This window comes from Ammodytes marinus (assembly GCF_949987685.1).
Source record: "Ammodytes marinus genome assembly, chromosome: 14".
NCBI classification, from domain to species: domain Eukaryota; kingdom Metazoa; phylum Chordata; class Actinopteri; order Uranoscopiformes; family Ammodytidae; genus Ammodytes; species Ammodytes marinus.
Genome location: NC_137218.1, coordinates 17,623,417 through 17,636,137, shown reverse-complemented (window position 1 = coordinate 17,636,137; position 12,721 = coordinate 17,623,417). Strand labels below are relative to the sequence as shown.

The 12,721-nt window shown below is 38.6% G+C and overlaps 1 protein-coding gene across 5 annotated transcripts; it reads left to right on the top strand.

Moving 5' to 3' along the window:
• Positions 1–974: 974 nt before the first annotated feature.
• On the top strand, positions 975–11,789 carry il13ra2 (interleukin 13 receptor, alpha 2). Of its 5 annotated transcripts, XM_080041625.1 has the most exons (10): positions 975–1,036; positions 1,332–1,457; positions 3,375–3,526; positions 5,170–5,326; positions 5,419–5,539; positions 5,711–5,895; positions 6,067–6,212; positions 6,460–6,607; positions 10,488–10,605; positions 10,708–11,788. In XM_080041625.1, exons 2-10 carry the CDS (start codon positions 1,367–1,369, stop codon positions 10,793–10,795), a joined length of 1,206 nt encoding a protein of 401 aa, XP_079897751.1. In that variant the 5' UTR covers positions 975–1,036; positions 1,332–1,366; the 3' UTR covers positions 10,796–11,788. The 5 variants fall into 5 exon arrangements, with proteins under 5 accessions (XP_079897751.1, XP_079897752.1, XP_079897750.1 ...); XM_080041626.1 differs by lacking the exon at positions 975–1,036 and having other exon boundaries at positions 1,072–1,457; positions 10,491–10,605; positions 10,708–11,789; XM_080041624.1 differs by lacking the exon at positions 975–1,036 and having other exon boundaries at positions 1,072–1,457.
• Positions 11,790–12,721: the final 932 nt, after the last annotated feature.

Here is a 12,721-nt window from a genome sequence, read left to right as displayed (position 1 = left end):
TCTGGAATCGCTCAATAGACAAACGTTACCTCTCTTGAAGGCGGGTGTCTGTTGACGTTTAAAACTAACTAAAACTAACTTTTTTTTTAATGATTTGTCTCAAGAACAATTACATACAGGATATAAAGACCAAAACATAAAGATGCCATATGAGACATATCTTTAAAACCAAGTGCATTACACACAAAGTTAATAAGCTGTTAACAACTCATGTTTTCACAGCTGGTTGATTGTGGTGGCAGACGTGCAGTCAGCCACATCTCGTCTAACCAACTTTGGCTCATGAATTATATTCTTTGGAAACACCACAATGGAACGTTTTTGGATTAAAAGTCAGTGAGGGATTATGTTTTTGTTTTTGGTTACTGGCTGTCATGATGCGTCAGAGGGCAGCGGAGATCAGGGCATGGGGATTAACTGTACACTGACAGGTATGGAAAAACCCTGCAGATGCCCCATGGTTTACACTCAAATCAAGTATGTATTAGTGGTATGAGGAAACTAATCATGACAAGCACCACAACAGAAATTGGACTTTTCCTGCTTCACTGACCTCTTGTGGTCTGTAGTGTTAAATCAGCTGCATCACTGAACACTGAGTCAGAAACGTGCAGTGTCCAGTTCCATACAGGGTTATTTGCACGATTTGATGAGAATTTTCCTAGTGGCTGATTTCTGAATGACACAATTTGTTGTTATTTCTGAAAGATTTTTTGTTTGTTTGGATATGGCAACGATGGGCCAACAGGCAGTGTGGAAGCTAGATAGTGATGTGGCCAGGTCCAAAGCAGATTTCGCTGAAATTTTCCCAAACTCCTAGTGACAAGAGCCGACATGAAATGATCGGTGTGTCATCACAGCCAAACTAATTGTTTCTAACTGTGTGCTCGTCGCCCCCCTCTCACACCACAGCTATAGGCTACACGCTTTATGCAGAGATCATAAAGATCATCCCTGATTCCAGTCCACCCACACTGTCTGTCTCATAAACTCTGTCTGAACCTGCTACCAACGAATAGCTCTCCCTCACATTCAAGTAAGTAGGCGACACCCGTCTCTTAGTCTGACAGCACTGTTTGGTTGAGCAACATTTTATTATAATATCATGCTTTATATTGCACAATATAAAAGGTAGTTCCGTACCTATTTTGTGGATATTTAAGTTTTTTTCCCTTTTTTTATAAATATAATGTTTTACTGTTAAATCAGATTAGAATTGTATGTTGCCTACAATTTAACAGGAGCTTACTCGGTGCTGCTCAGAAACATCAACCATAACATTTGATTATTTTTGTGGAACTATTATTTACAACTTCTTTCATTTTGATTAGGTTTTTTTTTCGGTCAAAAAGCGTTTTATCTCAGAATGGCAAGTAAATCCTGGATGACTCCTCAGGCGACACTGATGCTGCTCTTGATAGCCTGGAGGGAGAGCGTGCCATGCGATGGATTTACAGGTCGGACAACTTGTTTACCTCTGTTTTTTACTTTTTAGTCGCATGCATGATACACTTCACTTTTCTATTCTTGATATATTCAATAACATTAAAACCTTCAAACCCCATTAAAAATGCAACGGGGAAGCCTGGAACAATTGAAGGAAAATAATCGAACACTTTGGAATGGATACATTTGACAACGTGACTACAATTTATAGTGCATGCCGCGTAGGGTCCGAATCTGGTCAGAATAGGCTTCATGTTTTACTTGTGCACTAACGTGTTATTAGTGAGTGTAGATTGGTGGACAGAAATGACAGTTTTATCCATTCAAAATGACAACACAACCCCGCATGCAAAAAGTGAAGGGGTCTCAGACCCCTTCACTTTTTGCACGGTGGTTTGGTCAGACTCAGGGCTGCCAAGTTTCACCAAAAGTTTGGAGTGAGATTTTTTGGCCGAGGGACCCAAAACCGTGTCCTCTCTCCCACCCAATAATTTTTGCTAGTGTCCTGCAAGTTTATATATTGTTCATTATAAATCAGAAATAAAGACAATTGGAAAATGTGATAAAACATAAAAAATCTTATTAAAATAAACTTAGGCTATTCATGAATTGCAAAGTCGTAGGACAGGTTTTAATTAAACATTGGGTGTGGATACATTATAAGTGGGGGTCTTGGGGTCCCCCCAGCAGAACATTTTGAGCATTAAACACTTAATTTCCTGAATTCTGGTGATTTTTTATGAAGCAATGTGTGCCTTTTCTGCATTCATTTGTATGTAAAGTAAAAGAGAACATTCACGGTTTCGCTGACACAAATGTTATTGAATAGCATTCAATTCATGTGTAGTGCTTTCAAATATCTCCTGTAGCCTATTGTTAAAACATTTGGTTAAACTAATAAAGGTAATTATTCTATATCATGTCTACTATTGAGTATGGTATTTTACTAGCAGCATTAGGCTTTATTCAAAGAAAAAAAAATAGGGAACAGTTCAACACCAATGCAAACTACTAGGCTAAAATAAAACATCTGTGTTACTTGGTCCCTCCTCTTAGGCTACCTTGATTTGTGTTATGAAAAGTGCTATAAATGTGCAATACATAGGCTACAGTTCATTACACAGAAGAATAAAAGCATTTTTATTGGCGGATGAGCCATTTGTTACTTTGCAAACCTAATTTTCAAACTAAATTACCAAAAAACAATATACAAAACGATCCAAAGATCTTCTGAATTTACTTGAGTGAAATTGAAGGGTTAATATGTTTGATGCACGCGCGCTCACCGGCCGGCGGGGACACAATTCTTTTCAGCGGTAACTTGGCAGACTATCAACACACACCTCAGAAGAGAAGGTATAGCCAGGGGGCTCGCCTCCCGCTTCGAATCCCACGCTTCGAATGTACAGTGCACATCAAAGCATAACGTTAATGCGCGTTCAGAAAGAGGAAGTCACGGCACTCATGTCTGTTAGCTTTTCAAAATAAGAATTTGAAAATAAAAGTCCCGCAAAACAAATGTTATTTTGGGGATTAATATCTCCGCGTGAGAAATTTGAGGTGTGGCGTGTGAGAGTGTGAACGGGTTGATTTGCGTGTGTCTCACGGCCAAAGAGTGAGACTTGGCAGCTATGTATCCACTTTGAATGATCCTGCCACCGTGATACCGTGCAAACACTTAATTAAACAAGGCTTAAATTGTCAGAATATCGACGCCTTGTGGTGGATTTTTGACACAGTAATCTCAAATTTTAATATCAGCAATTTTACAATTATTTTATTTTGTTAAGATGATGCTTTACTGTAGCCTATCTGTTGACTTATCACCTGCTGAGGCAAAGACTGAACATCAAATAATTATACAAAGAAAAAAGATTTTCCTATAGGCTATGCACATTTACTGTAAATACATTCATTTTCACTTGCAGTGGATCCTCCGCAGGACCTTGTGATAACAGACCCTGGTCACCTCGGGCGTCTGGACATTACATGGAGCCCACCAGCCAGCTTGATTAATATGACCGAGTGCCCCAAACTCTATCAGCTGGAGTACTTCAACACCTACAAGGGCAGTTGGACTGTAAGTGATTCCAATCTTTAAATTCCATGGGGGAACTTTACCTGTCAAAGCTTATGGTCAAAGCGTATGCCATGTAACGGCTGGACAGGGAGGACACAGGCGCAGAGACAGTACCAGTTTAAGAGGGTTTATTTAGAAGGAATCTGGGGTTTTGGGCCGGGCTCTGGAGTGGCTGACAGGCGGGGGTCCAGGAGGAAGTGCCAAGGGGAGAATCCGGGGAGACGAGCAGAGGCAGGCAGGCAAGAGCAGGCAGGCAGAGGGGTCCAGGGAGGGAGAGCTAAATGCAGGCGGAACTACAAAAGGTCTAGGTGGCTGGCGAGTTACTGACTGGGTAACAGAGTTTACAATCTGGCAGTGTCTGGAAGGTAGGGCCGGGTATATGAAGAGCAGTTGATTGTTGATTGATGGCAGCTGTTAATGCTGGTAACTGACTCCAGCACACCTGATACAACCCTGCAATTACACCAGAACACAGACAAGGGTAAAGGGGAAAAAACAACACAAGGGCTTGAGGCCCAAGCAGGATCATGACATGCCAAGCATTCTTACCATGTCAAGCCAAGGCAATATCCTTATTTATTTATGTTGTCAAACATGTTTTGTGTGTGCGTGTGAAAAAGCAAGATACCTGCCCCGCCCACACATCAGAATGAAGTAGGCTAAAAGTCTGTAATTGCACCATGATATGTTTTTTAATACCAAGAGTTAAGTAAAACTATACAAACCCAGTCTCTCTTATTTCTGCCTTAGTGAGGATGACTAACCAGGATATAAACAATAAAACAGACATGGTAATGTTTCAAAGGGGATGCTGTTTTCTCACAGAATAATGAGCCCGGTGACGGATATGACTGTGTAATTGCTACAACAAAGATAATCGCTCTCTCATAGAGTCCGACCAACGTCAATAATAGATGTTTCAAGTAACACATCAGCTAACAAAGCTTGACCTTGACTCATTGAAAATTTATATTTTTTTGGAGCAGCCCAGCACTGTTTCATTCTCATGTGTTAAAAGAAAGAATGTATTTATTGTTGCCAGGATTTTTTGGCGGTGTCAGTTTCTCACGATAACCGAGTGCTTAAATGTGCACTATATAACTTTGAGTGTATCAGAGAAGTAGAACATTTTCTAAGATATACACTTACCTCACCGGAAAATGTGATCCCTGGAACAGTTTGAAGTAAGATAGCTTCCTGAAAAGTTACTGTCTCACTGTTGTTGTTTACAGCAGCAGGGCCCACAGGTTTACAGTCTTACGTTAGTTTCCAGGTTCCCTCCAAATAATTTAGTTTTGATTTATGATGATAGAATTATTCAATACTAAGAATTACATGGAGAGAACATGTGGTTTGTAAACTAACTGCAGGCTCTGCAAATGTGAACAAATCCTTCTCCTCTGAAACTGTATAGTTTCAGAACATGATCTTTTCACCTCAAAAGCTGGGGTGTCACATTTTGCTTCAAACTGAACTGACTGACAACAATAGATAGTTCTGAATACAACCACAGTGTCAGTCTTTCCACAAAAAAAAAAACATTGCCAGTGGATATATTTAAGTTTTGGTACAGTAGCTCTGTTGATAGTACCGGAAGTGTAAGGTGTAATGTGAATCACAGGGTTGTGTTTGCGGCTTGGCAGGCGGTCAGGACGGTATGGAAGACGTACAGTGCCCAGTTTGACCTGATGAAAGATGTTAAAGTGAGAGTGTACACCTTGCTGAGCGGACCCTGCACCAACGGCACTATGGTCAAAAGCACCAGCTACGCCGAACTGGTCCAGAGACCTCCGAGCACAGGTCAGTCCTAAAGGGTTTTTATAGATGGTGAAACATCTGAATGAGATATTCTGTATGAATTGATATTGATTTGTCACCTTTCCATCTCCTAGGTGTTGCGGACACAGCAGTCCAGAATTTTGACTGTGTGTACCATAACATGAATTACATGGAGTGCAACTGGGGAAGAAGCCCAGAGACGCCTGCCGACTCACAGCAAACTCTTTATTTTTGGTGAGTCAAGCTGTTTGCCCATCAAATACTTGAAACATCATGTTATCATTTCACATTTCTATTTTTTACATACAGTGAGCATCTTCAAAAGCTCACAGACGTTCAACAAAAACTGTCTTGTTGAATAGATAGCAGCCATCTCATCAATGCATTGTGTGGTCTCTTTTCCAGGCACAAGGGACTAGCCCAGGCAGAGGAATGCCCCAAATACCTGATTTTGAGTGGAGTCAGGAGCGGCTGCAACTTCTCCGGGATCCCTCTCCCTGATTTCACGGATATCAACTTCTGTGTGAACGGCTCCTGTCTGGAAGAGCCCTTACAACCAACATTCATCTCCCTGCAAATCCAAAACCAAGGTATGTGTACATGACATGTTTTTCTTTCAGCCGGCACATGCCAGCTCAGTTACTATAAATTCACTCACCATGTACATTGTTTTACACGCTCCACTGTTATCTCAACAAACTATGCCTCATTATCCTGTCACAATCTGATTATTATTTTTTTCCTTGTTTTACTTTACGCAGTGAAACCTGCGATGACGGAGAAGCTGCACGTGCAAACAGGTCCAGACACACAACTGCAAATACACTGGGAGCAACCTGTTGGCAAGGTTCCTGGACACTGTCTGCAATGGGAGGTGGAACACAGTCAAGATGGTAAAACTGCATCGGTAAGGATTACCTAAAATGTCTAAAGTCTTTTTTCTGTTTACAAACTCTAAGGCTCTGTTGGTGTTAGAATCAAACAAACACACAGGGAATAGACAAATAATAAGCTATACAACTACAAATGAATTTAATTAACGAGCTCTTTCATAAGCTTTACTCCTAAACATTTAACAGGCATTTAGAAATTTAGAGTGGCTATTATTGCAAAATGTGTTTGTTCGTTGATTTGGCCTCCACTTTTGTTGACAGGCGCCAATCAGAACTGAACAGACAAGTGTAACTCTGCCCTCCAGCCATGACAAAGAGAGACACTGCTTTAGGGTTCGCTCCAAAATGCACAAGTATTGTGCAAACAAAAGCTATTGGAGTGAATGGAGTCGTTCGACATGCCACCCAGGTAATGATGTTTCAATTGACCCTAATATTGCATTCAACACACCAGAATTGACTTGCCACTATGTAAGAGCTTCTATTAAAGGTGCACTATGTAACTTTGGGTGTGTCAGATATTTGAATTTTTTTAGGCATATTATCATAACTCTATAAACAAGCTTTCCTTTAAGGAAAGATTGGATCCCTGAAACACTGTTTGAGGTTAGAAAGCGACCTGAAAAGTTACTGTTTCACTGTTGTTCTTTACAGCAGCAGAGCCCACAGTTTGTTTTACAAACATATTCAAGTCTTACGTTGGTTCCAGAAGGTGCAAAATACATCTGTTTTGATTCATGATGATAGAATTATTCAATGCTTATACTTACATGTAAAGTAAATATGTTTTGTAAACTAGCTGTAGGCTCTGCAAAGGTAAACAAAACCTCATCTTCTGAAACTGCATAGTGCACCTTTAGAAAAAAAACAGAATTTATTGCACAAAATCGGTTCCCAAGCAGGCTTTTTGTGGAAAATGATTTATGTAAATGCACAATCAATCAATCACAGATGCTCTCCCAGTCATTGTCTAAGTCAGTTGAGATTTATCCACGTTGACCCCACCTCTTTGATAAATGTAGGGTTGAGTCACAGCCATTGACGTTGGAAAAAAACCTTGACTTGAGTAATGATGAGAATGACTTATGATTGCATTTATGAGAGATCAGCATTTCATCCCGTAATTTCAAGGGTTTTAGTCAGGGTGTGTCAGAGAGGTAACAGAAATACCCCCTAAACTGTAAAGCATTGTTTTGTGCTTAAAGCCACATCTACAAGTCTTCATGAGAAACAATAACTTTGTGGATTCCCAGGTGGCAGACCCTGATAACGTCATTAGTAAGTTTGATTTTGATTTTTTTAATGACATTGTAAATATATAAATTGTACACATATGGCCCCGCTTTTTTTTCAAATTGTATTCTTCTGTTCTGATTTCAACTTTGCTATGAGTTTAGTTTATAATATATAAAAATCCTTTTCAAAGCTAAAGAGGATTTGTTTGTTTTTTATTAATAATACAAAGAGCACATACACATATTGACAATAACATTTTGTGGAAACCTTGTTCTAATGTTTTATATATTTAAATATTTATTTGAGGTCACTGCAGTCTGATGTGTTAGAATAATAAAATGACTGACAAGGCTATAAGACAGTTTAAAAACATCATGATTCTTTTATGAAGCCAAATAACAAACACAAAATAATAATTGGTGCTGACTTTCTAATTTGTCTTTTTTTCAGCCAAGGTCGGATCATTTGGAGGCCAGGGAAAAGGATAACGGATCGTCTTATATTTACTCTTCAGAGTGTATTGGCAACATCCTAAACAAAATGAAGACGTGATGATACTTTTCATGTGCGTAAAATGATACATGTAGCAAAAATGTACCACCCAATAAGAAATCAACCAAATGGAAAATCTAGTTTTTGTTATAGAATTACTGTATGTATGGCAGAATTATGTAACTGATCATCAACTGTGAAGGTACAAGGTTATTTTTGAAGATTTAGGTGTCAAATATGACCACGAAGACTGCCTGAAGTAAAGGTGCAGTTACGGAACTTATTATGTGTGGAACACTGACTGAGGCTCTTTAATTCAGTTCAGTTGTTCCTTTTTGCTATCATATAAGGTAAATGGTTGTAGGCCACAGACTGCCCAGTCCACCTCTTGAAATTCTGCTTCAAGACAATCCTGTATCACCTTCTGTTTAAATGAACCTTATTTTGGATGACCACCAGTTCTGAAGTAACTTACTGGGTATTTATTTTGAAGTTGAATGTCAAACTATTGCCACTTCTGAGAATTCATTCTGTTTTAAATGCCAATTTTGAAATGGAATTTCTAAATACTGTGTATAGCTTCGGGTAGGTAAATGAAGCTCATTGTTGTTTTGATTTAAAACATCAACATTTTTCACACAATAAAACCTTTATCAAACTTTTTCGCTGGTGTGAGTCTCTTTCATTGTATTGCAGATGGTTAATAACAGCATCCCCCAAAGGCCCTCTTACTGTTTACTATGAATATACAGTATGTATAATGTATTCTCCAACTTACTTTTGCATTGTCCATTTTTATGCTGACGGTGCAATCTTGTACAACATAATGATAATAATCATAATTGTAATAATAATCATAATTAATTTTATTTGCTTGCCCCTTTCTGGACACTCAGGGTCACTGTACAATGATGACAAGATCAAATATGAAAACATAAAAACACACATAAGAATAATAATACTTAGTGTGTATAATGAACAAGTCGAAGAAAGGCAATGGTAAACAGATGAGTTTTTGAGAAGTTTATACATACATTGTCATTTATAGTCATGTATATGCAATCGATTCTGAAAGTCAGCACTTTACCCTCATAAGCATTTCTAAAATTTGTTATAGAAAATGCTGTAATAGATAGCTAATACTTAAAAACAGTTTCCAGATTACCCGAGGATACTGTATATAGGGGAGAGTGGCCTAAGTTGTGCAACTTTTCACTCAAAGTGACTTTAAAGTAAGGCCTTGACAGTAAAGTCTCCAACTCAAATATGTACATATATTTCAGGGTGTTGTGCATCCCTGGCAATAAAAACTTTGGATCTGGAATAAACTGTTGAAGAAATATAGCTTTCGGAAAAAAAGTTGTCTTGATGCACAACTTGCCCCGGTGTGGTGTAAGTTGTGCGGTTGGAGAGAATACCATGGGGTGAATTGTGCCATTGATATATATCTCATAAACTGTAATGCAAGACAAATCCATTAGACAATCACTTATTTAAGGTTTATTTAAAGTAAATAAAGTAAATAGTTGACAAAGATTGAAGGACAATTTTCTTAAACAAGGCCTAGCAGATCTAATGGTTTTACCAGCAAAGCTCACAATGACAAAGTCACCATCATCATCATTCTGGCCATCTGAACTCTCATCAGTGGTGTCGTTAAGTGGAATTGAGATGTCACTCTCTTCTGAGCTACTGTAGACAATCACTTTCTTTTGGTGACCAGCGTATACAGCCATGCCACTGGCACAACTCTCATAAATGTACTTTGCACTAGTTGCTCTGTGCTTGTGGAACCAACTGCGACCTGACAAATGTGATTCTCCTACATTTCTGCCTTTAAATCAAGGCTCAAAACCCATATGTACACCCTGGTGTTTTCTCCCCATTAACTATCTTACCTCTGCACTACTATCTGTGTTTATGTGGATGTATGGGCTTTACATCTTTTATTTTGGTTGTTATTTTACCTTCATTGTTTACCTACTGAATGCACTATGTACAGCACTTTGGACAGTGCAAACTGTCATAAATGTGCTTTTATAAATACATTTTACTTACTTACTTATAACTCACCCAGGCCCTTTGGCACAAATCACCCCAATCCCAGAAATTTGGATAATAGGCATGATGCAGCAGTTTAGGGCTGACATTGTGCTAACTGTATAGACTCAAAATGTAGCATACCAAAGCACTAAAACATGTGTCAAATGTTTTCAAACTTGTCTATAATTGTTCAGACACAATAATCAAAAAACCTTGATCATGGAAATTTTACTTTGAAAGGCAAAACACAGTTTTTTGAGCTTAAATGTGCTTATATCTTATTCCTTGTATCTCCCTTCTTTACAGGATGAGTCAAATGGATGGCTCTTCTTAAATATGTGATCACATTTCCAATTTCTTCCACGGTTTTCTAGAAACAAGGGGTGGCACAACTTCCAAAATGCACAACTTAGGCCACTCTCCCCTATATGAAATGTCCAATAATTAATATTTTGCTTTGTGTGTGTGTGTGTGTGTGTGTGTGTGTGTGTGTGTGTGTGTGTTTTCTTTTGTTTTAGAAGAGGAAAAAGTCCTACCTGGGCCAGAATGGGACGCAGTACCTGTCTATGTGTGCATTGCTGTGGCCATCCTTGCCGTACTGGTGCTGTTGCTGTGTGTGGGGGCAATGCTCAAAGTGTGAGTTGAGTACACGTATACACACACTCACAGAGATATATACTGTATATATAGATAAAGTATAAGAAGGTAAGCTCACTCTAATGTGTGCTTCCATTGTAGGAGGGGATCAGGACAAGTGAAGAGGCCTGACTCTCTGCTCACCACCCTGTTTGCCAAAAGTTCAGTTCTCACGGTGGCAGAAAACTAAAAAAGACAAGAGAAATGCAACCTTCATCGTTCTCAAAGAGCACCTCTTGCACCTTTTTACTGTTCCATTGTAACCATTGCTATTGCATTACAGACAATGGCACATGTTAGACTGAAAGTTACAGTAACCAGTATTATATCTTTATTTCAACATACTGTACTGTAATGCCTGCCGTTTTGACATTTCTATACAAACGTTTGAATTTATATGAACTAATCCTGAGATGTAATGTTAACTGGAAATGCTGTGTCCTGTATCGCTCCTTAAAATGGTTTATTCCTTTGTTACAACACTTTGCCAGTTGATTCTGCAGAGATGATTTCAGGACAACATATTCTTATGGAATTAGTTTTTATTGGGCTTAGCTACTTGCCAGATCTCTTGCCCAGTTGATGTAGTCAGCATGTCTGGGAGAAATTACACTGGATGGAACTTGGATTTTTGTTTAATTGTTTACTATTATGCCTAAACTCTTGCCAGTTAGCTCATGCAGCAACAATTTTATCATTATGTGTTAATCCAGTGTACAGGGATACAACACTCGAACCTCAAACCAGTGAAGAAATGGGTTGGTCAGGTGTGTTTTTGAATGCCGCTACTCCTTGCCAGTTTTGTCTTAAAAAGTTGACTCATAATTCACCATGACTGCAAACAATGTATTTCTGTAACTTTTAAAGCGTTTTTTTGTAATAAAAAAAAAGACAAAATGCCTCAATCACATCAAATATGATGCAAAGTGCACTCCACCCTCCCTCTGTCTTTTGTACATTTTATTGTATTACATTATTGAGTTGGTCGAATGTTGTCCTTATGTTGTTACAAGCTCTATAATCATCATAAAAAAGTATTGTTTTGTTAAAAAGAAAAGAAGAAAAATCTAATTTTACTCGAAATCAATCCATCCCGACTATCTGTGTGTTCCTTCCTAGTAACTTGTTGAAATGCAGAAAATGGATGTCCTCAAATTGATATAGTTTCAACCTTTGGTTCAACTACTGTCACTTATAGTTATTTCTCTGTAAGGGGTTTCGGGGCTTTGAACTATGACCTTTTATATTTGGGATTTTTTCTTTGTTGTATGGTGTACTTCATCTCCATATGGAGAAATGTGACGTGTTCATATTGTAGTAAAAAAAAACTGTATTGGCTACAATAAAAACACAGTTTACTATTATTCAATGTATGTACTGATGTGCAGGTCACAAAGAGATGGATACGATGGTTGGAAATCTTGGGGGTTTTGCTATAAAGGGAAATGCGATTTGAGTTTAGTTCAAAGGAACAATATGTTTAAGCCACTGGATATCAGCATTAGTAAATATTAAGTAGATCAACTTAATAAAATATTCTACCTCCACTGTGTTATTCAGGGTCATCAAAGAAGGTAGACTGAAGCTGAATCACAGTATTTGGCAGGTTGAAAGCCGTCTCTTTTCAGAATTGCAAAACACAAAACATTTCAGTTGTTACTCATCAGAGTGAGCTTTCAACACACAAAAACAACAGAGTTAAACATCCATGGGTCGGGGCGCTCCGGTGGTGTAGTGGATAGAGCGTGTACCATATTGGCTTCGGCCTTCGTTGCAGTGGTCGCAGGTTCGGGTCCGACCTGTGGACCTTTACTGCATGTCATCCCCCCTCTCTCTCTGTCTCCCCATTTCAACTCTGTACTATCTAATAAAGCTTGAAAATGCCAAAAAAAAAATCTTAAAAAAAAACAAAAAGAAAAAAAAAACATCCATGGGTAATCAACGTTTTAAAATGTAAACGGTTGAGTAGAAATCTACTCGACCTGAAACAGATAGAAATCCCTTATAATCTCATGATCTGCTCTTGTCATGATATATTTGACTTGTTGATAGAGGAACAATGAAAACAAACCCAGCTTCACTTGGCACCTAACCCGTAAATCCCCCATCGTCACTC